We start from the raw sequence: 26,334 nt of genomic DNA, 5'->3' as shown, positions 1-26,334 counted from the left end.
TGTCATTAGTGGTTTCAAGTAAACACTGGCCTGTGTCTGTATGTGTTTTTGAATGGCTTACTTACGTTAGTCTTAGTCACTAACATTTTGCCATTAATTATTTTTAGGTGTTAATTGTTACACCTGCAACTCCCTTTTCTTGTATTGCCTGAGTCTATAATGCCCAAGTGGGCTGGGCACGTGGCTCTTGCCTGTAATCCTAGCACTCTGGGAGGCCAAGGTAGGAGGATTGCTTGAGGCCAGGAGTTTGAGACCAGCCCGAACAAGAGACCCATGTCTGCAAAAAATAGAACAATTAGCAGGGCATGGTGGCATATGTCTGTAGTCCCAGCTACTTGGGAGGTGTAGGCAGGAGAATTGCTTGAGTCCAGGAGTTTGAGGTTGCAGTAAGCTGTGATGATGCCACTGTACTCTAGCCCAGGCATCAGAGCGAGACCCTGTCTCAAAAATAAATAAATAAGAAATATAATGTCCAAGTGGTAAAATCAAGTAGGAACTGTCTGAATAAATTAACTGTAGCCATCAAAACTCTTATTTTCAACTAAGTGTCCTTGATTACAGAGATTTAAGAAGAAAACACTGTATTCAGGGAAATGGGTAAACTCTTTGGAATGTAGATTATTAGAATAAGAACCTTAGACTGATCTTTTTTTTTTAATTACTTGATTTTCACTTTTTTGTGAAATTCAGAATTGCCATAATTACAAAACATGGATTACTTTGGTGGTGTACCCAGCCTTAGTCCCAAATAAGAACAGAGAGGATTCTTTAAAATAAATTTTGCAATAAAATTTTATAGCAAGATCATCATATTCAAAGGAAAAAATAAAAATGATTAAATATGTGGGTTTTTTTTCTTTTAAATTAATCAGAGTTATTTAATTTTGCTAATTACATGATACTTTGTTGGTTTTTTTTCCCTCCTAAATCACTTTTAGGTTTGAGTTTACACATAAAAGACAATCAGGCGGTGCAGGCCAGTTTGGAAAAGTGATAGGTGTACTGGAGCCTCTGGACCCAGAGAACTACACTAAGTTGGAGTTTTCAGATGAAACATTCGGATCAAATGTTCCAAAGCAGTTTGTGCCTGCTGTAGAAAAGGTAAATTTTAAAAAAGCTTTTTTTTGTATTTTTATTTATTAAAAACAGTTTATTAGATATCAGATCATACCTTATCTTCCATCACATTATCTGTCATCGTTCATTTTAGTTACAGTCCTGCTTCTAGATCTGACTGTTAAGCTTTCCATCTGATTTAGAATCTCCAGTTCGTTAAGCACAAGAGCTATAAATACATGCTATGACAATGATGGGAAATCATTCTATTTCTTTTTTTTTTCCTTAGAGCCTGAGGTTTCCTTTGTGCCCGTTTGATCATTCTATTTCTTAATCATAGTTAGCATATTTCTCTTGATAAATTGAAACTATTGCATTAATTGTGATGAGCAATTAAAATTTTAATAGTCCTTAAGGATTTATGAAAGTTTTATGTGTACTGTTGTAGTAGAATGATCATTAAGATTCCCAACACCTGGGTGTTGCTGTCGTCTCTGCTGTTGATTAATGTGCTCTTTGGTAAATCAATGTTCAAAACCAGTTTCTTTATTTGTAAACTGCGATTAAAATACTTAAACCTGTATGTCTCACAGAGTTGAGGATCAAATAAGACTTACGTGACATTTCCTGAGGAATTTGGAATGCTTTGCACATATAAGGGGTTAGTGTTTTGTTTGCTTCCCAGGTCACTTGCTCTATGGTGTTATAAACCTTTAGTTTATTCTTATAGATTATTGTTTTTTTTTTTTTTAACCTTTTAACTTAGAAATCCCTATTGACAGGTTATAATTTTGGTTTCAGTGCTGATAGCATTTTTTGTTATTAATCTATTCCATTCATTATACTCTTATTTTAAAACAATAATTTTGTCATTTACACACTTTTAAATATCTTATATCCTACAACATTAATGTAGGTCAAGGAGAGTTTAGATATTTTTCAGCATGCATAATTTACAGTTTTGAAATGCCAAGAAATATATTATACTGTCTATACACCCATGTCATTATGTTGCCAGGAAACACTAACTTGAATTGTAGGAGATCTACGAAATATTTGTTAATTTGGCACAATTGTAATGATAAGAAAAGAAAAAAAATATTTTTAAGTGACTGAATTAAAAAGAATTGTAAACTTATCGACTGTAAATATATGTAGTTGATTGTATATCAGTTATACCTCAGTGAAGCTGTTTTTTTAATTGCATTTAGAAAAATGAAAATTACTTTTTAATTTTAATTCTTACTGACAGTGCATAACACCGGAGCTATAATGTAGTGATCTGCCAATGAGGCAGAGCAGTTGTATGTTCATAGTAGGAGCCCAAGACACAGCTATGATGAACACCAGTTTTGATGAGTGTTTTCTTTTAGGGACTTCCTTAGTTTTGCTTTTTCTCTGTCTCCTCATTGTAAAATTAAGATCATCCTGTGTCTTTACTGGGTTATGAGAGTTAAGTAATTCTTGAAGATGAGGTTATGAGAAAATGTTGTTAGCACTATTAGCATTGCTTTCAAACTAGCTCACACCTTTAAGTATTAATAATATGCTTTTCTAAGAGGTTGCTCATCTAGATGCCACAATAATGAAACTTAAATAGTAAAGATGTTAAATTTTTTTTAAAAAATTCTTTTTTGAGGGGTGAAATACAGCATACATAAAAACATTACACTGGTGAACAGAAAAATGTTTGCAGGTTCTTGTTAATGCATCTGTAAATAAAATCCACTCCATAAGTTGTGTTTATTCATTAACAGGGGTTTTTAGATGCCTGTGAGAAGGGCCCTCTCTCTGGTCACAAGCTCTCTGGGCTCCGGTTTGTCCTGCAGGATGGGGCGCACCACATGGTTGATTCCAATGAAATCTCTTTCATCCGAGCAGGAGAAGGTGCACTTAAACAAGGTATGCTGTGTCCTAGTGTTACCGATGCATCCCGAATCCCTCACTTCTTCTCACTATCGAAGAATGAAAGCAAGTGACAAAGAATGTGTTGTAAGCAGAGAGAAGGAGTTTATTGGACCGAAAGTGCACTGGAGGGTTAAGAGCAGACACAAGTCCCAGCGGATTGTGGCTTCAGGGTTTCTGTGTCATCCTTTCTTCTCCCATCTGCTCTCTCCTCCTTTGTGAAGTTGTCTCTTCCCCTTTTTTTCTTGACGAGTGGTCTGGTGGCTGCGGAGTTTTTCACCTTATAATGGTTAGGCCCAGATGTGTCATGGGGCTCAAAGTCCATTGAGGGGTGGGGAGGACAATACGGAATGTCATATAATGTGCCCTGTGTTGTTTTTTGTGACACTTGTGGTTACCTTTATCTTGTTATTGTTACGGTATGTTCTCTTACTCAGCATCCCGTTTTTTTCACACTGCCCGTTCAGCACTTCCTCTGCTCATGTCTTACTTTCCTGCCTACGCTAACACTAGTACCCATCGTTTTGGTGCGTCTGTTTTCGGTGATAGACCATGACAGCCTCAGAAGGCAGTACTATTTTTAGTCTTCACCCAGAGCACTGGACCTCACACCAGACAATATGGCAGGTAGTGAACAAATATTAATAGAATTGAAGTGAGGGTAGATTACTGTGTTCTCTTTCTTGAAAAGTTAAAAGCCTACCCTGTACTCCTAATTTATCTTTTTTTTTTCATATGTTTAAATTCATAGATAATCCGTAAGTTCTATTTTTAATAGAGATGATAGAAATGGTCAGAATTCTGAGAAATATTTTAAAGATATGTTAACTGCAGTCATGCTATTTTTAGTGACTTTTTCAAATGTCAAGACATCCATAAATTTGTAAGTAATTTTTTCATGTATATGGCATTGTAAGTTTTTAGGCATTTTGAGAGTAGCAAAGTATTTTGAAAGAATTCAGTAAACCTTATTCACAATGCAGACTTTTTGCTAAACTGCTAAAATTGTCAACCTTTTCCACATAGAATATGTGTATTTAAACCCAATGAACTAGAACCCTCAGCAGTTGCAAACATATCTGATTCTTTGCTTTTAAGAGAAAAAAAGCCAGTCACAATGTAGCAGTTTGATATCAGGGTTATTCAACAAAGGATCTTCAAAGTTGTGACCTGAAACCAGAAAATTCATTCTCTTTGTCATCTCTTCCATATCCTTTGTGTGGAGGTTCATTAGTAATGTCCATAAATATGTTTACACAAGTTATGATTCACAAAACATTTCAGAAATATTGTCATCAAAGAGGGTTAAAATGGACAATAGAAAATTAAATTAGTCATAATATTTCCTGAGCACTCTGTGAATCAGGGTCTTATTGATTCTCTATTTTGAACTTTGTATTGCCTTTGGTTGCAGTTTGCATCTGTGATCAGTTGTGGGGCAGTGGTTCAATAAGGTTTCCTTAACCAGGTTGCTGATTGCTTATTTTACTTAAACTAATGGGAGCCGTTAGTAATTTATGTTTTAGTTTCTCAGCTGTGAAAGAGAAAGAGAATTCTCCATTTCCTTTATGTCAGTTTTCCATTAAAAATGCAGTTGAAATTTATGATGTAGAAATCTTTTCACAATCTGAAGATTGTGTTAATAGGAAATAAGAAAATAAAATAAAAAAATGAGACTTTATTAGGCATGACTCAGAGTAAAAGACTTTTAAGTGTTTGCCACTTTTTGCAGCTGAGCATTGAAAGACAGAAAGAAAAAAAGTGTTTACCACTTCAATTTTATGCTGACAAATTAGTTATAATCACTTGATATACTTTTTAGAAGTACAATTAAAACAAATTAGAAAGTACCAATTGTTCTGTGCTGGTTCTTGACTGGAAATTGGTAGGTTTCCTGGAGATAGAGGTTACATAAAGCCAGGTAATTGATATGGTTATCAATTGACAAAGATCCTCATTCTTTTTAACTGCCTCTGTATTTAAATGTAAATAAATATAGATGTGTATGCCCATAATACACATACATATCTGTGAAAAATGTCTATATCTATAAAAACTAAACAGTTAAATATGTACCATTTAATTTTTTATTGTTTAGGCATAGTATAAATATTAAGTATGATTAATTGCCTGGTAGACGTGCAAAGGAAAAGCACTAGGTTATAATTGAATAGAGAAGTTTTATTTTTGCAAAATATACATGTGCAGACAAGTAGGGTGCTAGTATGAAAAATAAATTCTTCTGTTTGCTGTTTCTTCTGATTCTTATTTCTCCATGATCGAAAGACAAAAATCTTTGAAACATCACATTGTACCCCATAAACATATACAATTATTATTTATCAATTAAAAATAAAATAAAACTTTAAAAAATCAGATTTGGAGTAAAAACAAAAATTAGCTTTTCCAATCCTAAGGGGGGAAGAAAACACAAAAATGTAAAAGTCACATGAAAGGAAGTTCTTGCCAAACTCAGTAAGAAAATCAACTTTTTATATATATATACCTCCACTGAATGTCGTATGAGAGTTTCATGGCCAAAATGTTGGCAAATGAGCTTAGCATAAAGATAGCTTATATTTATAAGATATAATTATTATAATATTATAGTATGTTATATAGATATATGTTACATATTACCAGAATCAGAAGAAACATAGTTAAAATCTCATGTATTCTTCATTTAAGAAAATGAAAACTGGAACTAATTTGAGCCAAATTTTAAACTTTGTCCATAAGATTAATCAGTGATATAATGTAGAACTGAAATGTGAAACTAAATGTTCTGTTTGGTCATTTTCACCAAACTATGACTGTGACCATTGCTATCCTTTTCTGTGGCCAGTTATTAGTGAGGGCACCATGCTTGGTCTCCCCAGAAATATCGAATGTATAGTTACCCTGCAAGAGAAATAAGAGCCTAGCTAGAGTTACATTTTAAGTTCATTTAACTCAACAGTGCCCTTTTTTTGATGATCTGTCCCATTATGTGCTGGGTTTTTGAGTTTGAATCATGGCTCTCCTCTTTACTTACTTTGTAGAAACATGCAGGTCATCTGAACTTTCCCCAGGCTGTTTGGTGATAATAATTCTACAAATACTATATGAGAATGTGCTTGAAAACACCTGCACATATATATATATTTGGACATAGTGAATGCTAATCCCTTTTCTTGGTATATTAATTTTGACCTGGCACTGTGCCATGCCACCCATTCCTGAGCTATTTTGTCTCATAGTGGTTATATTTAATAACATTTATTGATTGCTTATGTATTATGCTGAGTACATGAATTACCATATTTTCACAGTGACCTTATAGCTGAGAAAGTTGAAGCTCACAGCAATTAATTGAATGACCCAGGGTTACTTGCTGGCTAGTGGTCCAGCTAAAAGTTAAAGCCAGACCAGAGTGATAGCTCACACAGCCTCTTTAGCATCTGGCCTGGTGATGTCTATGTTATTCCTAGTGGGCTGAAATATAAACATTACCATCTCTACCCACTGCCTTGGCTTAAAAGGTCCTATGCCAATGTAAGTATTTTCATTTCTTGCCTTGAGGAGCTACAGACCACACTGATCTGCTTGAGGAAAAATTGCTTTTAGGACTTGGCTGCTATGTGGCTGCTGAAAGATGACACTGAGTTAGCTCTGGAGTCTTGTCACTTGCGATAGGGTTAGAGGAAGGCGTGTGTAAGGGTAAGGTTCATTTGGAAGTGAGTCAGGAGGTGGATTTAAGAAGAAAGGGAGTTAAAAGGAAGGGAGCAGAGTGAGGGAATATGAAACAAGAACTAGACAGGCATCTTCTACAATTGAATGACAGGCCCTGCGTACTTGGCTTTTTCCTTCCCTTTGTAAAATAGGACCCCAGTCTAGCTGTTTTACATTACTCATCTGTTGAGAACACTAGATAATGTGTAACTAAATCTGGATATGTCTGCTCACGTATCTCCTTCAGGGTGCCTTTTTTCATATTAATTACATTTCTTCAGAGCCAAGGAAGCTCTGCTGTTGTGGTAACCCAAGAAATAGAGCTGTTTCTACAGTTTAGGATTGTTAGTCTGATTTAAATGTCCATGTAGGATTCTATAGGGCTTAGCCAATGAATCATAAGTTCAGTTATTTCTCTTTCAGAAAAAAATTAGGACTAATGAGTCAAGGGTTGGTGTGAGCTAGGATATTATTTTAATTAAAAAATATTTCTAAGAAATGCAAGTATATTAAATTGCTGTTTTCATTATTACACTGAAGCTGATAGTATCTTTAGAAGAAGTGCTTTAGTGAATACAAGAATGATTGTTAATTAGTTATAAACATATTGATGCTTCTGCGAAAATTATGACTGTTTAAAAACAAAATATTATCTTTGTCATCTCTTCTGTGTTTTGCTTAAACCAAAATAAAATTAGCCAATCTGAGGCTGAAGTAGTATTCTGCACTATCACAACTTCCAAATTAAGTATGAATGTTTGAAGCTTTATTATATTCTCTCCATATTGTTACATTTAAATATTAGTCAGCATGTGTAATAGTAAGAAGTGTCTGGTTATGTATTAAGTGGGATAAAAAATAAATACAGACATATACATTGAGTTTTAGTACTTAAATGCCCAAATCAAGTCCAATATCTTTATTTTGCATGTGAAGAAACTTGAGACCTAGACAAACTCTGCTTTTCCGAAAGGCATATAACTTCTTAGAGGCAGAGCAGAAACTAGAAACTTGGTCTTCTAATTCGCAATCACATCTGAAATTGTTCAGCCTAGGAACGGCCAGATAGATCTCACGCATGACTTGTCTCTGAGTATATGAAGGGTGCCCTCCCATCTCTTTCCTGTGATAAAAGTTATTTTCTTACATTAATAGTTAAAAATAATTATCTGCCAGGGACCAACCAGAAAGAATAGGTTAACCTTGGTCAAAGACTTAACAATCATTGTCATGGCTCTTGAAGATTTTCAGAGAGAATAAGTAACTAAACTGGATAATTTAGATGGTAAAGGACTTGATCAAATGTTGTGTCAAATTTTAAGACACTTTTTAATATTATTTTCTGCAGTTTAATGAGTTCTAAGGATAAAAATATGGTAATGGAAGTACTAATACTATAATTAAATATCTTACTGGAATTTCCATTTAGAAGAGTGACTGTTACTGCTACTAGAAAAATAAGTCCAGATAAATTATTTGAACCTTATCGTTTGTGTGTGTACCTTTGGAAGAAAACCATATATTTTCCTTTCATGTATCTGGATAGAAAAGAGTTCCAGTTTGTCAGTTTGTTTTAAAGACTAATAAACTTTTTTTTTTTAACCTAGCCTTGGCAAATGCAACATTATGTATTCTTGAACCTGTTATGTCTGTGGAAGTTACAGCCCCAAATGAATTTCAGGGACCAGTAATTGCAGGAATTAACCGGCGCCATGGGGTAATCACGGGGCAAGATGGAGCTGAAGACTATTTTACACTGTATGCAGATGTAAGTACTATTGGTCATTGACAATCTTGCTTTGATTAACCACAGAAGGAAATCAGAATTAGCTTTTGTTTTTGCAGATTGTAGAGCAGATTGACACATTTCTCTGTTGAATTTGTGGCTTGTATATGTGTGGCAATTTCTGTAATTTGCTGTTAGAGTAATGCAAGTGTGAAAGCTAAAAATGAGATTCATTTTATCTTGGCCTTTTGTGAATGTCATTTTCTTAGATGTATAGTTATATTTCTTTCTCATTTTAGCTTTATTCACATAGCTGCTTTTTATTATGTGATCTCTAATTTATTGGGGTAATATTTAATTTCTTTGCCTGTACTTTTCTTGACTTAAATCTCAGGGGAGAAGGTGTTTATCATTATATAAGGCCTCCTGGAAGGTACTACCAAAGCACATCAGTAATGTGTCCAAAGGAAAGTTGTATTAACATTTTCACAGAAGAAACATTTTTGAATGCTTGAGCTGGGGCCAGAGAGCAGAGTGGAGATGAGGAGGGAAGGCCATCTGTAAAATTAAAGATTTTGTTTCTAGTTGCAACTGTCAAATAATTTTTAAATAGGGTTTCTCACTTGGAATAAAACAAAAATGTTTCTCTTTGACTTTTAATCCTTTTAATATTGAATAGAATATTGAGTAGAAACCTAAATCTAGAGGAATTAAATGGCTAAGATGTCTATGTATTTTTCTCAAATTTTTTCAATAAGCAATGCTGAAATATCTATTGTGTTTGTTTTCAGGTCCCTCTAAATGATATGTTTGGTTATTCTACTGAACTTAGGTCATGCACAGAGGTAAGCCAGTGTTTAAATATTACTACAATGCACTTCAAAAGACCACTTACAAAACGATCAAATTTGTGAAATCCTGACTTTGTATGACTTGATAGTTACAAAAAAAAAATTTTTTTTTTTTGTTTTAACTCCTAGGGAAAGGGAGAATACACAATGGAGTATTGCAGATATCAGCCATGTTTACCATCCACACAAGAGGATCTCATTAATAAGTATTTGGAAGCTACAGGTCAACTTCCTGTGAAAAAAGGAAAAGCCAAGAACTAACTTTCCTCACTTTGAGTTGACCTTAACTGAATCTGCAAGGTTTAGATACTTTGATGGATTCCAGTAGAATAAATTCAGCCTGCCCTTCCTGTTCACATTCAGGAGCTTCTATTATATTTGAAGATAATTCTATATATATATAGCTCAGCTCTATTGATTGGTTTTATAGTTCATTGAAGAACCTCAAATAAACTATGATTATTACTGAAATATAGTTAATATTTATTTAAGGGGGAATACAGTAATTTCATTTATAATTCTAATGTATATAAACTTCCTTTTCAAATTTTTTATTGTGAGATTTTTCAACATACAGAAAAGCTGAAAAAACAGTACAAGAATGGCCATATACCTTCCATCTAGATTCAACAACAAACAACTTTGTTAATCATTTATCATATAATTTGTTTTGTCATATTTACTTTACCTGTTTGCCTATTGTCTATGTCTCATACCTCTATATTTAAAAAATTTTTCAAATTATTAGTTTGAAGACTTGAAAATGAATTGTGCACATCATGACACTTCTTGGAGTGTGATTAATGGGCAGGCTTTGCTGTTTAAGAGTGGATTCCATATGATCTTAATTGAGAGCAATTTTCAGATTCTTCATTAGGATATTAAAATATTAGCTAAATTTCCGTCTTTTATATATGGCTGATTGCTTCAATTTGTGGCTTTTGCAAACTTGTAACTGCCTCTGTTTTAGGAATATAAATATCACTTTCTTGCAGTCCTTTATGAAGTAAAAAATGGACACTTGCATATGCTATTCTTGTTTGTGTTCATCTTGATGTTTCTGCAACCCTAAATAATAAAATATAATTTATGGAGTTGTGGCGCAGTTAGTTTCAGTCACCTAGTAAATGCTGGTCAAATTTTAGTCTATTAGAATTTATCGTATATTATACTCATTGAGATTGTGAAAGAACAAAGGTTAAGCTTTTATTTCCAGAGTGATTTGGGCTTTCCCTGACAGTTCTATCAGAATTGCTTTATCCAAAAATCATTTTATGCCATAGATGTATCATAGTCCTTCCCGTTACTAAATAGAAATAAAATAATTGCTATAAAATTTTTTTGGCTTTCTTGATTTATAGATTTGGCTTTATAAGTTTAAGTTTCTGGGGGGAAGAAGATTTTTTAAAAGTATTAAGAACATGTTTTCAAGACATTTGCCAGATCCTTTAAATGTATATTATTTCTCACAACCCTGTGAGAATAAATACTATAATTATGCCCATTTTGTAATAGAGGAAGCAAAGGCACAGAGAAGATAAATTAAACTTAAGCTGTGACATCTTTTCTAAGACCACACAGCTTAAGTTTCAAATTGATACTTTCAGTTATAATTATTCACCAAGTGCATTTCCCTTATGAATGTCTATTGCTACAATAGCATCAAGCCTGAAAAATTGTGGTGGTTGTGATATTTCATCAGCATCTTGTGCCATTCACAATAACTTTGAATATTGTTCCTAATGAGGAAATACATTTATGTACCTTCATTAAATTTATCATCATTCCTCTGGCTATTAAGAATGATCAGAAATACTGGAACTAAGATGGATAAATTTGGACTTGTTTGTAATCTGTTAAACATTCTGGTTATAAAGTTATAGTATCAGAAAAGGTCCTAGATATCTAATCAAACACCAGCATTTCATAGGCAATGATGTGGCCCAGCTGGTGGGACTAACAAGAATAGGATCACATATGGACAAATCCAGGACCAGAACCCACATCTCTTGCTAACTCATTAGTGTAGTTACAGTTGGTAGAGACCACATACCAACTAAAGTCTGTAGCATGGAAAAAATTAATGAGAATATTTATAAGTGAGGACTTTTTAATACTATTGTGAAGGATAATTGTTGACTAATTTACAGAAAGACAGTATTACGTACTTGTGTTAGAGAATAGTAGCAGCACTAGGTAGTATTGCACTGATGTTCAACCATTGCTGCACTTTAAAAATCACTTGGGGAGCTTTAGAAAGAAATAGCTAGGCCCACCCTCAGATATTCAGATTCTTTGAATGGACTAAGGTAAATTTGTCAGGTGATTCTGGTATGTAGTCAAAGTTAAAGACCGCTGAAGTATTGCCTATACTTAGGCCCAAGACATGAAATGAAAGATTTGTGAAATTCAGATGTGTCATATTATTAATATTCTTTTGTGTGATATTAGAGTTTGGGCTATTGTTTCTTCATTTGATAACTTTACCTTTTTTTTAAAGAGATGGAGTCTTGTTATGTGGCTCTGGCTGGTCTTGAGCTCCTAGGCTGAAGCAATCCTCCTGCCTCAGCCTCTGGAATAGCTGGGACTACAGGTGCATGCAACTACCATGCCTGCCTTGGTAACTATCTTAAAAAAAAAAAAAAAATAGTCTATTTTTCTGTTTTCTGTTATTCTTTTCCTCTCTGCTCACTCTCAGATTGTGTGGTTTATAAAAATCACTAAAATTTAATCAAGTCTGAAGTTTAGCATTTTTCATATTCTATACGAGTCTTAAAATTGGCAGCCACCTGGTAGACGTAAATTGTAACATGTTGGATCCCTTTGTAGAAGATAGCTATTTGCATTACTAATTGCAATTATATATTCAACTATAAATTGTTGAATTGGAGCTCTAGTTGCTGCTTTCAAATAAATATCAAGTTAATGCATCATTGAAATAAGTTAATTGTAACTTATTTATCCATTCAGGTAATGCCAGGCAGCATGTTAGGTGATTGTAGTATTTAGAAAGTTAGGAAAAGTCACAGAGCGGTTAGAATTTTCTAAGCTAAGAGAGATTGATATAAAAACTAAGATGTCATGAAGGACTAAAATTCAAGTGCAAATATAGACAATTCCAACTGAGTTTCAAAAGACCTTGTTTAACTTCTAACAATTCATAATTTAGGTAGGAAAAAAATGAAACTGAGTAGAATAAAACAGAATACAGACAAAATCCCTGATATTATTTTGTATGTCTTAAAATTCTGAAAGTTCTAAAGAGGTTATGAAAATGATTATGATGAATATAATTGTCATTGCCTCAGAGTGATTCAGAAGAACTTAGACTCTTAATAAAAAGAAGGCTTAGGGAATTTAGAATTTTTTATTTTATGCTAAGGCACATGAAGTAATTTTTCTGTTGTTAGCTAGTGAAATCAATGTTACTAAAACCAAGTCAGCAATTTTAGAGTTCGTGCTAGAAAGGATGTTCTTGTGATATTGAGAAATTTTTATTTGCTGTAACTTTTATGGGTTTTATAAATTTATAAACTAGGTAATTGTGTTTGTATACAATTTTTTTGTATAGAATTCCCCTTCATAATCTCTTATACTGAAATAGATCTGTTAAAGGATTACTTTAGAATCCTTACCTGGTTTAATTAAGGTCACATTTGTGAGCCTAATCTCACTAATGAAAAATGCCTTTATGAAGATGGAGACTTAAAGCTAAGACTCTAGAAAGCTGAAACACCAAGTAAAGGCTCCTTTTTAGTCCTTAATGTGATATGAAAAGATCGATTAAAGATCACAGGACATTGAATATGCTATTATAATGCTCTTAGGCCCTTTTTTGGAAGATCACTTAGGGAGTCCACTGCTTGATTCTGGCATGATTTAATCATTGCAGGTTGTTTCCTTTAAATGATTATTTGCATTGCTTCAGAATACAGACAACTCTTTAAATCAAGTGGATGTTGGGAAGATAAATGCAAAGGGTAGGGTTTTAAATAGAAAAATATATAACTAGAGCTGCTTATTTTTATTTTGTATGAGTCCATGCCTTTAAAATTTTCCTCTTTAGTATAAACTTTTCCAATTATCTAACAGTACAGACTTAAAAGTAATATTTTTATATATTTTAGGGCTGATGCTTCCTAATCAATTACTGGCCATGAAACCTGGCTAACGGTTTTTAGACACTGATATGAGTGTTCCATTAAATGATACTAATTTTGAGAGGCAGATGATGGCAACATTTCCTGGATCAATTCTTCCTGCCTTGAGGAGGTACTCCACTGAATTTGATTATGGTACATACTGTGTTTGCTTTTATAAATTACTTAGGCCAACACTGGGTCCAAGTTGTCTTTATAAATGAAAATTGTAAATATTTAATATACTTGCAGTTACATCAGTGTTCCTTTTAACGCGTGCTTGCAGACAGCTTTATCTGGTAAGATATACTCTATTATTTGTAAAATTTGAATTAAGCAGTATTAAAATTTCATTTAATTCCAGTTTAGCACCCCAAATTTTTCCTATGTATACAAATCTCTACAAACACATTTAACACATTATTTAGAAATGTAAGCATTTATTTAAAAGATACCAACTTAAAAAGGAATACTTGGAATACTTGCTTGAAATCATAAAATACAGCAAAATTCCTTTTAAATAGTTAATATTTTTCCTACAGTTTACTTTCATTGAAAATATATTATCTTTGTTTACATACTCAGTAGAAGCAATTTAGCAACATAAAATAACCACAATATGTTCAAAATATGAGAAATGTAGATTCAGAGATGAGGCCATTATTTTTTGCTTTGTTTTTTTAAATACTTACTGATCCAGTGGCAGCATTGCTAATTGACTGGATTTTACATTTTAGGGCTGAAACCCTGGGGAAACTGCCGGGGACTGTTTAGCACTGAGTAGAGTTCGGTGTGCGTGTGCTCCCAGGGTTAAAAACTAAAGCAGACTAATTGAAAAACAAACAAACAAACCCAACATGTTTTAATTTTGTAGTATTTACTTGTCATCATAGGCTTTCCCAAGTTATTAGAATGCCTATACCTTAGCTGTTTTACTAATATAATGATTTAGTCTAGTATAGTGATTTTGTTTAGAATTTAGTATAAGCAGATCACTTTTTCTTTTTAGAAGTGATTAAGCTCTGTAGGTGCCACAGCCTATCCTTCTTCAGTTCCAGAGGCTTCTTCTGGTGTCTGTAGCTCTTGACAGTGGTACTTCACTTTAAGTGGTTTGCCAGGGTACCAGACCAAGTGAATACGACAAGGAATTATTTCCTAGGAAATAAGAGTTATAAAGTACTATAATCTGCAAAAACTTATGGTAAAAAAAAATTCTACATACAATTAATTGTATTTTACCTGTGTTGAGAATTCATGAAGTAGAACAGTATAATCAAAATCAATTTCATCATCATCAGTTTTCTGGAGGAAGAAAAAAGTATAATATATACAGTGAATTTATATTAGCTTATTATATTAGAAGGCTTATGTCATGTACATTCTTGTTTCAGATGGGTACTTTGACTCTTGCTGCCTTTTAGATTTCAGCCTCACTTTCTTTGGTAGTATTCTACATCGAGATATAGAAGTAATGGATCCTTATTTTTGTCTTGTCACTGAGTTATATGAAAATCTGGTTGAATGTCTTTGTATCACTTTTTCTCTTTAATATTTATGGTTTTTGAGGGAGGCCGAGGTCTGTGGGGATAGGTAGAATCTTTTAACAGCCTGAGGGATCTAGACACTATACATGTACCTTAAACTGGTATGTTAGCCCTTATATATTAATACCAGGCAGTAAGAAAAGGGGAAGGGCAACCGGTATTTCTACAATACCTCCCACGGGCCAGGTTCTGTTAGGCACTTTATACATGTTCTCACGTAATTCTGACTATCTTAGAATAGTATGTAGTATGATCCTGGTTTTACAGTAGAGGTAACGAGGTTATAGCTTGTAACAAATGGGAGTTCAAACCCAGATCTGCTGACTCCAACACCCACATTCTTCATATATACTACATGAAGCTCTGCCATACTGTTGCTAAAACCAGTGCATTGTATATATTTTGGTAGGCAGTCATCTTCACCTCTTTTATTCATTTTATTTCTATAAATTTTACTAGTGACTAAACCAATTTCCTATTTTTTTGACACTTCCTTTTTTTTTTTTTCTTGCAAGTATGTAGCTGTTTACTAGTAAAAATGGAAGAAGGGAAATTAAAAAAAAAAAACCTCAATTTGGATTATAATTTTAGTTTTCTCCTCTCAGGTTTTTATAAAGACTACTAAGGAATATGAAAAGGCAAAAAAAAAAAAAATATTTGATATAGATGGAGATTTTTACAAGCCATGAAATTTCCGTTAGGTGAGGAGGGTCCTGAAGGGAGAACATACAAGAAAGGGCCTAGATAAGTCAGGAATTGACTGTTTTTTCTATTATGTCTTCTTTGCATTATTGGGTAGGTTTCCCTCCTGCCTCACAGTATACCCATGAATGCTCAAAGCAAATGTCGGAGGTATAAGCTGCAAAGTCAGAGAATTCTTGAGAGCAAATTCTCTTAAAGGACTAGTTACCGAAGGTTCCAGTGGTCAGTCTGGCACTGTTAGTTTTGGGAGTGTAGTTAGCTTTGTTTGACCCTCATTTGGTGACTATCTTGATCTTGGAAGGAAATGGTAATCTATCCCAAGATGTTCCACACCAGCTGGCTGCTTAGTGCTGTGATTATTATCTCAGACTTTTGTACTATCTGCACTATTGCTCAAACTCCTGACCTCAAGGAATCCTCCTGCTTTGGCCTCCCAAAGTGCTAGGATTATAGGAGTGAGCCACCACACCTGGCCATCTGCACTATTTCTCAAAGCCTGACTGTTTACCATGTGTTTTTGTAATTTAAAACTTGGTTTTACTTTTAAACTTAAAGCTTTTTTTTTTTTTTTAGAACAATGCCTTCTTACTCTGCTTTTTTTTTTTTATAGATAGGTAAATATTTATTTAAGAGTTTGAAACCATTGCTTCAAGTGAATTGACTTAAATTATCTAAGTTACGGCTTGCTTTCATCCCAGGCATAAAGTGTTACCTCTTTTGCACTTTTATTCTTTCATGAGTAATACAATGAATACTTATAAACATGTCTTTTTTATTAAATTAGGTATATTTGTAGTAATATTTATTTGTTATGTACAATTATTTTCTAAGGGTTAAAAAATCTAAATGATTTAACCTTATGATTAGGGAATGCAGCCTTCAGTTAGGAAATTTATTGCATTTAATATTTTGTGTCTGATTTGGTGGTAGAGTTACTTAAGACATATGTTCTGCTCAGAATCTATTAGGTGATAAGACATTTAATACTTGAGTAAAATAGTTTATGAAATGTTCAAAAAGTCATGAGTTTAAAAGAATTGCAGTCATTTTTTAAAAGTAATCTTTCTTAAATGTCTAAGATATTGGGAAACATTAATGATACTTTATCTGGCTAAAGTCTGATGACACTACTAGAATTGCTACAGTTACCTGAAACACAAGACTTATCTTGACATATTCCTTAAAATCTGAATTGTTCCTCTTCACTTCAACTATGTAGCCCTGATTTAAGTGATATTTTATGAAGATTTTCTTTTTTTTTTTCATGTTTTAAAATACTTCTTTTTTTTTATCATTAATAACAATTTAATTTTACAGAATCAAAGAGTCTAACAGTATATCTTGTTAGATACAGTATGTCCTCATAATGTATACATTATTTCTTGTACAATGATATGAAATAATATGGGAAATATTCATGATAAAATATTAAGTGAACAATGCAAGTTAAAAACAACAGTTTCATATTTTTTTCCCCACCCCCCCTTTCCCGAGTCAGCACCTTCAAGTGTTACCACTCCCCAAACGGTGCGCAATGCACTCATTGTGTAGGCATACCCCCATCCCCTCCCCCACCCCCACCTCAGTCTGATGTCCAATTGGTGTCGTTCCCAGATTTGTATTTAGGTGATGATCAGGGAAACCAATTTTCTGGTGAGTACATGTGATGCTTGTTTTTCCATTCTTGGGATACTTCACTTAATATAATGGGTTCCAACTCTCTCCAGGAGAACCATAGAGATGTCGTATCTTCATCATTCATTATAGCTGAGTAATATTCCATGGTATACATATACCACAGCCTACTAATCCAATCATGTATTGATGGGCATTTGGGTTGTTTCCACCTTACTCTGCTTTTGAAGACAGCATTTCTTAAGGAAATCATGGCAGTCTCCAGATTTGAGTCAAAAAAGGAGGCAGAACTTAAAACAAATGATGAGATGACTCCAACTCCATTTGACAAACTATTTTTGCTAAAAATACAGTGATACTCATTTTTTAATACAAAAATTTGAATCATGATAACACTTGGAAACTCTATATTTGATTAAGAACTTCCTCATTAAAGTTATTGAAACACACCCTTACATTTCTGATTTTATAGATTCTTTCTCCTCCAGGAGGAAGCATCCTTAAACCAAATCAAAAAGCACAGCTTATTAAAGAACTGCAGAAGAGGGCATTGCACATCCCAACCTGGCAAAATATTCCAGGATTAGACTGCCCCCAACCAAGTCAAGCTCTACCAAGAAGTCATTATTTTTAATATTCAGAAATAATCTTTTTGGCTTCTATTCAAATCATCATGAATGTCAAATCCTTGTAGTCTAAATAGATGATGATATAGTATTATATTTTCTGGTAACTCAGTATTTTAATCTTCCTGGAGACAGACTGGAAGTGTTTTTTTTCGGTTTTTTTTTTTTTTTTTTTTTGAGACAGAATCATCTGGACTAGAATGTCGTGGCATCAGCCTAACTCACAGCAGCCTCAAACTCCTGGGCTCAAGCAATCCTCCTGCCTCAGCCTCCTGGGTAGCTGGGACTATAGGCACACACAACCATGCCTGGCTAATTTTTTCCTATTTTTAGTAGAGATGGGGTCTTGCTCTTGCTCAGGCTGGTCTCAAACTCCTGACCTCAAGTGATCCTCTCACCTCGGCCTCCCAGAGTGCTAGCACTACAGGCGTGAGCCACTGTGCCTGGCCTGGAAGTGTTTTGTTTGTTCCCTTAAACGTGTTCATGACCCGCCTTACCTCACACTACCCAAAAAAGAGAGAATGATCCCTAGCAGAACTGGGGGGTTTTAGTAGAGTAAGTAGGCTCATGTTACTAATATAAGCTATCTGAAACAGATTTCATAGCATAATAAGGGTAGATGAGATGGTTTCTGTAATGCGTTATACCTTTGGCTGATGGAGACCTCTAGTTGGGGTAAAGACTTTAAGAAAACTTCTCAAGTAAGGTAAAAGCCTCTTGTTGAGGATATGGTCATCTTGGTAGATAAGAGGGACAGTCAGAAAAAGAGAAACTTTTATCTAGCAAAAGAACTCTGCTGTATCCTGACTTGTTATATGGCAGCAATCAATTAGATGATGATTTCTATTAAAAAGCATTCCTCAAGGGGAAAGAAATGTGTTCATTTTTATAAGTAAAGAAAAAAAGGTTTCTAGTTGAAGTCTGTTTTACAAGTGGCCTTTGGAAGGCACACCAAACTATTTATTATTGGCATTAAAAATGCTGACTTAATGCTGGGTAAATCCCATACTCAGAAGATATTCACTGATATCCATCCATGGGTGAATCCATGAAGAAAATGATTTTTTAAAATTGGTAGTTTGATTGGTTCAGCTTGCCTCTCAAAGAAGTCGATTTTGTTTACTCTGAGAACGCCCCTTTCTCCTCACATCATACTTGCCTGACAGAAACTCCCACCCTGGCTAAATCCAACTCTGTGTCTACTTCATGCCCACATAGCTGAGAATGACTGCTCTGAATTCATGCCCACAAACCTTCGAGAGGCCTGCGGTGCCCTATGGTGCCCCCTACCCCCACCTATATCCCAGCACCTCCTCTCTCATCCTCACTCTCCGCTGATGGCTGGGCCTTTTTCACTGAGAAGACAGAAGCAGTTAGAATGGATCTCCCACAAGCTCCCACCCTGATATCTACTCCTACCTGCATGTGGGCCACTGTTCTCTGCTTTCCCTCCAGGTGAATTCTCCATGTTCCTAAAATCATCTGCGTTGATCACATCCTCTCTTGCCTACTAAAAGATACTAACTCCAACAAATTTTCCTCTCTTCCTTGCAATTCCTATTTTGGTCCTCTCTGCTAGATTCTCATTAACATATAAATATGCTTCCAACTTAAAAATACAACAGGAAAAAACCCTCTTTGAACCCTACACTAACCCATCCTCTAGCTGCAGTCCCCTTCTTTTCTTTTACTCCCGTTTATAGCTAAGTTTCTTGAAAGAGATGGAATGTCCACTTCCTCTCCTCGCATCCTCTCCTGAAGGCTTTTGCCCTCACTGTGTGAATGAGATAGCTCTTAATAAGCCCTCCATTGACTGCCAACTGCTAAATTGAATGGTCAATTCTCAGTCCTCATCTTACTGGAATTTCCAGCAGCATTTGATACTGTCAGCCAATCCTCATCCTTGAAACACTTTATTTTCCCATATTTCCATCCTTTAAAGTTAGAAGTGTTCCAGGATTCAGTCCTTACATAACTTATTTTCTTTGTCTGCATTCATTACCTGTGATCTCACCCAGTCTTGTGGCTTTAAATACCAGCTATATGGTGATAACTCTAGCCTGGACTTCTCCCCTGAACTTCAGACTCTCATGTCCAGATGACTGTCATGCCTCAAATCCAGATAATTTCCCCTCAAATATGTTCCTCCTGTAGTCTTCTTCAATCAATAAATGAAAACTCTATCCTTCCAGTTACTCAGGCCAAAATCCTAAGAATCATCCTTATGTCTTAGTCTGATATCCATATCCAACCCATGAGCAAACACTGTCAGTCTATCAGAATCCAGACAATTCTTACCATCTCCATTGCTACCACCCAGTCCAAGCCACCACCAGGCCTTGCCTAGATTATAGCAATATTTTACTGATCTTCCTGCTTCCTCCCTTGTCTCTCTATGGTCTGTTCTCAGCATAGCCGCAAGAATGATCCTATTGTAAGTCAGACTGTGTCACTCCTCTAACAGAGAAAGATAAGACCCTTCTCGTGGCCTCCCAGGCCTTAGGTGAACTGATCCTCTCCACTTCATCTCGTCTCCTGGCACACGCCCCTTGCTCACTCTGTTCCAGCCACACTGGCCTCACTGCTGTTTCTCCCACCCGTCAGCCACATTGCTGCCTCAGTTCCCTCTGCCTGATATTCTCCTCCCTTAGGGGAGTAGGGCTCACTCTCACTTGCCTTTGGCCTCTTCCCCAATGTCATCTCTGCTCAAATTAGCCGTACTTCAGACTATGTAAGTAGTAATTCTACCAACACCTTGCATTCTCTTTTCCATACATTTCTTTTTTCATAGCACTTACCATCATTTGATACATGCTTGTTTATTAATTCACTATTATCTTCTCTCACTAGAATTAATCTCAATGAGGGCAGCAACATTGTGCTTTTTGTTCACTGCTATGTCCCCAGTCCCTAAAAATCATACTTGGCCCATTGCAGGCACTCAAATATTTGTTGAATGAATGAAATGTGATTCAAACTCTTGCCATGAAATTAGAAATACAGATTAATTCAGTCTAAGAACACTGCCCTGGTTGTATCTCTTGTGGCGCAAGTTGATTTTCAGTTTTTCTTACCCACTGCTTCACACTAGTGAGCTGCGCCAAGTAGTAGTGTAAAAACTGGGTTGTCTTTTCCCACATTACGTAAGAGCTGCCAAGAAAAGCCAAATCCCAGATGGGTTTCAAAGAGGGATCAATATGTCCATGACTATCTGAAAGGGAGAAAAAAAAAAAAGCACATTTGTTAATACACATAATAGGCATTTTTCAAGACAAAATTTCAGAAGTTTCAGTAATGAAATAGGATTTAAACCTGGTCATATCTGTCATCTCTCTCACAGCAAGACCTTGAACCAGACATGTGATTCGTTTGTATCTATTTCTGTGTTAGTGTGGAGATTTATATGTTCCATTCAATTTGCCGCTCTGAGTAAATCTATTATAAAACAATTTAATGAGTATTTGTTGTACTATATACATGCAAAATAAGAGTTATAATGATATTTAAAGTTAATCTAAAGTCTTATCAGTTGAGAAGTATTTTTAATTAGGTTGAAAAATCTGTCCGTGATCTCCACATTACCTTTTGGTTTGGATCTACAGTCAATGCGATGGTCTTTGCTTCCTAATCTGCCAACATGTCACTGCCCTTCTCTGATCATTGGTTTTAAAGCTAGTCAATGTGTTGGCAGCATCTCTGTTACTTTTTTTGAACACATGAAGAGATCAGGTGGATTTTTCCTGTGGCCTTGTTTTTGGATCTAATATCTTTTTAATTCAGCAAACATTTTTTTAAAAACCTACTTAATATCAGACACTACTAGAGATAGGGATACAATGATTAATAAATTATCTTTTATGATTTTAGGAACTCAAATCTTACTGAGTCATTAATTTATGAGATTATTGTACATGGACCATCATTTTATGCAATTTTACATAGATAGTCTATATTAAGGCCCAATAATAGCACAACACATGAGGAATACTAACACGCTTCTTGGTAAAATGTTTAGCATAAATTCTATTCTGTATTGGTAGAACTTGACTGGTTTATACTAGTAGACAATTCAAAGAGCATCAGTTAATTGCCTTGTGCTGTGGAGGATACAAAGATGGACCCACCCCCCACATGTTCAACAGTGTAGAGATGTAGCTGATAGGTTGCTTAAGAGGGGGGATCAGGGAGCTGGGGGAGAACAGGGGAGGGAGAGGTTTCTTTGGGCTGGAGAGGTTCGGGAAAGCTTCACAGAGATATTTTTGCTGGGCGGTGAATTCCTTTCATGTCTGTGGGGGTGGGAGTGGGGAGCATGAGTGAGAGGTTGAGCACACAAAGATAGGAAGGCACTGGGTAGGTTCAGGCTCGGTGACTGGTCTTGACAGGCTGTAAAATATGTTGGCACCAGACTGCATGGCCTCGTATGCAGTGGCAGGGTGCGTATGGACTTTGATTCAGTATTAAGTGTGGGAAGCTGACTCGAGCTGCTGGTGCAGGACAGATGGAAGGAGGAGACTGAGATCTGAAAGACCGGATGGCAGGCTATTGCAGTGGTCCCAGGGAGGGAGAAGTAGCACAGGCATGAAGGGCGGTGGCAGTGGGATCAGAGAAGATGAGATGGGTCCACCCAAGATACTTCATGGACATAGGCTTGATAGGAAATGGCAAGTTATTAAATATTAGGAGATGAGTTGACAATGACCAAAGTTTCTAACCTGCTTTAGGAGAACAGTGATACTATTAAATAAATGAAGTCCTGAATGTGGAAAACTTTTGGGTGAAAACATGTTGAGTTTGGTATCACATGTATTAAATGCAGTGTCAAGAAAGCCACAAGGGTGGATAATGTAAAGTACTACAGATCAGGAAGGATGAGGAGCAAGAAAGACCATCAGGTTGGGTGATCTGGGTGGTCCCTGGTGACTCGAGATACAGCGGTTTTACTTACATACATAGAGTAGAAGCTAAATAGGAAGAGGTTGAGGATGAGGCAGTGTGTTTAGAATCTACTTTTGAAGAGTAGACAGAATAAGGAAGAAGATGGGATGATGGTTCTGTGGATTGGTCAACAGAACTCTGATCTTGACTATCTTTATAGGCCAAGAGAAGGAACCAGTTGACAGAAGCTTTCAAAGATGGGAAGGATACTGACAGGGCAAAATTATGGAAGAAGTCAGAGAAACTAGAATCAAGGGTATAAATAAAAATGAGTTTAGAATAAAGGAGAGAGTTGGGGAAGATATAGAGACTTCTTGAGGAGGAAAGAAATTGCAGAATCAAATGTCTCAATCTCAGGAAAGCAGGAAGCAAGACTATCCCTGAAAGTGCGTGGCGCCAGGGTGTGATCTGGGCCTTGAAGAAGTGGAATAGCTTTAACACTGGCATCATGTAGAGTACCATAAGATAGTGAGGAAAGAATAATGAGCAGCACCGAGGGCCCAGCACTTGGGGAATTTTTTTAGAAGAAAAAAACCTGTTGAGAATAAAACAAAAATGTATTTGTTTTCCTGTACTGTTATCACGCACTGTTATGTGGTTCATCAAGTTTTTTTTTGGTTCCATAATACTTTTTTTTTTTTTTTTTTTTTTTTTTTTTTTTTTTGAGACAGAGTCTCACTCTGTTGCCCAGGCTAGAGTGAGTGCCGTGGCGTCAGCCTAGCTCACAGCAACCTCAAACTCCTGAGCTCAAGCGATCCTCCTGTCTCAGCCTCCCGAGTAGCTGGGACTACAGGCATGCGCCACCATGCCCGGCTAGTTTTTTTCTATATATATTTTTAGCTGTCCATATAATTTCTTTCTATTTTTAGTAGAGGTGGGGTCTCGCTCTTGCTCAGGCTGGTCTCGAACTCCTGAGCTCAAATGATCCGCCCACCTCGGCCTCCCAGAGTGCTAGGATTACAGGCGTGAGCCACCGCGCCCGGCCCATAATACTTTTCTGTTAATTAATATCCAAGTGCTTTCAAAGGTAGAATTCAGCAATTTGAGTACTCTTCATTGTCTTGTCGATGTCATTTCTTCAACCTGGTAATGTCAGTTTTCTGCCAGGATATGTTAAATAATCAACAGGGAACTGTAACTGTCTCTATAGATGTTACCATAGAAAGCATGCTTCAGACGTCTACTTTCTGACAAGAATATCAGCATTTTATGGATGAATTTGTTGTTCCTCCCTGGTATGAGCAGCTGAACCATAAGGATTTCAGAACATTATGTAATGCAGGACTCTGAATTCAACATCCTGATATAAATTCTTTTCTTGTTACACTGTTGAGAGGTTTCCCATCATTCCTACCTTCGTTGACTGAAAACTTCCTTCCTCCAACTCATTGTCATGTGTTTCATCTTACAGTGCTGCTATGAGTTTAGATTTGTGAGATCAGAACCCATTACCTAGAAGATAAATGAGTTACGCTAAACACTGTGAATAGCGAGGACATTCGAAAGAAGTGCTAGCAGCACTCCTGTAGCATTCCTTGGGCAGACAGGACGTTAGCTGATTATTCATAGGTCCTCAGTCTTTTCCTCTGTATGTAGTATGCTTGAGTTCATCCATAGGAAGTTTATGAATTCATTAGAAGAAGTGAAATTTTTATTCATAATAAAAGCCAGACAGCTTTTTTAGAGGAAAAACAATGTGGAGCAAGGATGTTTTGAAATGGATTAGATCTTTTCACTTATCAGTTATACTACAGTAGTCCAGTACCATGGATTGATGAAGTACTGAATAGAATCTGCTGAGATTTGAAGTGGCTAAAATTCACTTTATTTAAAACCAAATCTTTTCAGTTTTAAGTAGATAATTTTACATACACAGACAGGCAATAAGCACATTAAATGTCTCTGCTGAATTTACTGTGACAGCAAAACTTGTGAGTTTTTTTTTTTTTCCGATGAAAAGGTTTCTTCTATTAAAAAAGATTTTTTTTTTTTGAAGCTTTGTAGTAGCTGCATTAAGTTAGACTGATATAGAATGACCCTTATGGGTATACAAAACTTATTAACTGAACATGATCCAGTTAACCTGCACCATTAAAAAGTGTCCAAAATCTAGTGATCCTGTGGCAAATATTCAAAGAAAAGGTCTTATACAATTTCTGAAATTTGTGTATTAAGGAGAATAGATAAGCCAACTAACAAGAAAAAAAGCTCTATAGATTTCTAAGGATTAGTCATTAGCTCATTTATTTCAAGCAGTACTAAGTATAAACAAATTCTACAACATGAGATTTCAAATTGTTCCACATAATCCTTTGGCACAGGATTCGATTCCAATTGTCAGAGAACTATTACATGAGAATCATCCAAGGCTTGGAATTTTAGAAAGGCAAGGAGCTTTATTCCACTTCCAGGTTTTTAAGAACATTGGTCTCAAATGGACAGAGGACAGAGACACTCAAGACTGGAGAGCACAGGTTCTCCGGTGTTGACAGGGCATTGCCGTGTGCCTGGGCGAGTGAGTGAACTGTGAGAGAGTGTGGGGTGAGCAGTGCCGTGGTGGTCAGATGTCAAGCTTAATATCCAAGTGCAAGTCCAGAGATGACTTTTGTGGTTTTGAAAATTGGATTTTCCAGTAAGTGTGCTGAGTCTCAACGGCTGCCCACACACTCTGATCAGTGCCAGAAAAAAATGAGCTCTGCTTCACTTCAGCTGAGTCACTTCAGAGGGCAGGGCTCAGTTCTTAGAGACGCCACCACTGCCCATTAGCCGTTGACCTGAAATGAGATCAACATGGCTCCACTGCAACCCAGACGTGCTCAAGGCGGTCGGCTACCCCAGCCCCTGTGTATAAGGCTGGGATAGGCAGAGTGGAGGGTGTCTTGTTGTCTAAAGTTTCCAAAGCCACCACCAAAAATAGAAATGTCATCTCAAGCTCTGCACTCAACCCTGAAAACTGCACCCTTATGTGCGTATCCCTTTGCGAAGACTTCTTTACTTCTTATTTGGAGGTTCATCTCTTGTTGTGCTCCTCATTCTGGGGTGGGAAACCGGGAGATTAAAGGGACACAGATAGCTTTTGGTGGCATTACTATATTGTACTAGAAATGAAAAACAAGAAAATGATCCCTCTGAGTTTTGTTTGCATACCACAACCTGTAGTTGAATTAAAGTGCCATTTTAGGGATAAATGATGGTTCTTTTTCAGATTTAGTAATTACATACATTCCTAAAGGTAGACATTCCAGATACTGATTCATACCAGGTATGCTGACTACATCCAAGGGGGGTTTAAGTTGCTTCATTTGCTTGTAAAGCAGGTAATCCTCTTGTTGTCGTTTCTGTTTCTCAAGGAGCCGCGTGCAAGTTACATTAATGGCTGGTCTGGGTTTCTGATTCTTGAAAAACACTCGAGCAGAACAGTTTCCCAAATGTTCCTCACCTTCCTAAAGTAAAGATTTTGGAATTAAACAGGATGGTTTCTTATCACCCCTTACCCACCCCAAT

At 35.9% G+C, this 26,334-nt stretch overlaps 2 protein-coding genes across 4 annotated transcripts in view; one reads left to right on the top strand and one right to left on the bottom strand.

Moving 5' to 3' along the window:
- The window catches only part of GFM1 (G elongation factor mitochondrial 1), a 49,152-nt gene extending 38,615 nt beyond the window's left edge, over nucleotides 1–10,537 (top strand). For all 3 annotated transcript variants that reach the window (XM_069473035.1, XM_069473034.1, XM_069473033.1), the window contains 5 exons: nucleotides 939–1,101; nucleotides 2,814–2,958; nucleotides 8,280–8,440; nucleotides 9,190–9,243; nucleotides 9,379–10,537. In XM_069473035.1, the coding sequence (XP_069329136.1) occupies nucleotides 939–1,101; nucleotides 2,814–2,958; nucleotides 8,280–8,440; nucleotides 9,190–9,243; nucleotides 9,379–9,510 (655 nt within the window). In that variant the 3' untranslated portion in view covers nucleotides 9,511–10,537. The remainder of the gene's footprint in view (nucleotides 1–938; nucleotides 1,102–2,813; nucleotides 2,959–8,279; nucleotides 8,441–9,189; nucleotides 9,244–9,378) is intronic.
- A 3,271-nt stretch (nucleotides 10,538–13,808) lies between these two features.
- RARRES1 (retinoic acid receptor responder 1) overlaps nucleotides 13,809–26,334 on the bottom strand; it is a 31,615-nt gene continuing 19,089 nt past the window's right edge. Inside the window, exons 3-6 of the mRNA XM_069473031.1 lie at nucleotides 26,090–26,273; nucleotides 20,970–21,106; nucleotides 14,628–14,690; nucleotides 13,809–14,543 (exon numbers count right to left, since the gene is read on the bottom strand). Coding sequence (XP_069329132.1) covers nucleotides 14,427–14,543; nucleotides 14,628–14,690; nucleotides 20,970–21,106; nucleotides 26,090–26,273 — 501 coding nt within the window. The 3' untranslated portion in view covers nucleotides 13,809–14,426. The remainder of the gene's footprint in view (nucleotides 14,544–14,627; nucleotides 14,691–20,969; nucleotides 21,107–26,089; nucleotides 26,274–26,334) is intronic.

The sequence above is a fragment of the Eulemur rufifrons genome, chromosome 7 (assembly GCF_041146395.1).
Source record: "Eulemur rufifrons isolate Redbay chromosome 7, OSU_ERuf_1, whole genome shotgun sequence".
NCBI lineage: Eukaryota > Metazoa > Chordata > Mammalia > Primates > Lemuridae > Eulemur > Eulemur rufifrons.
Note: the sequence above shows the minus strand (reverse complement) of the source record. Positions and strands in the feature narration are given on the sequence as shown.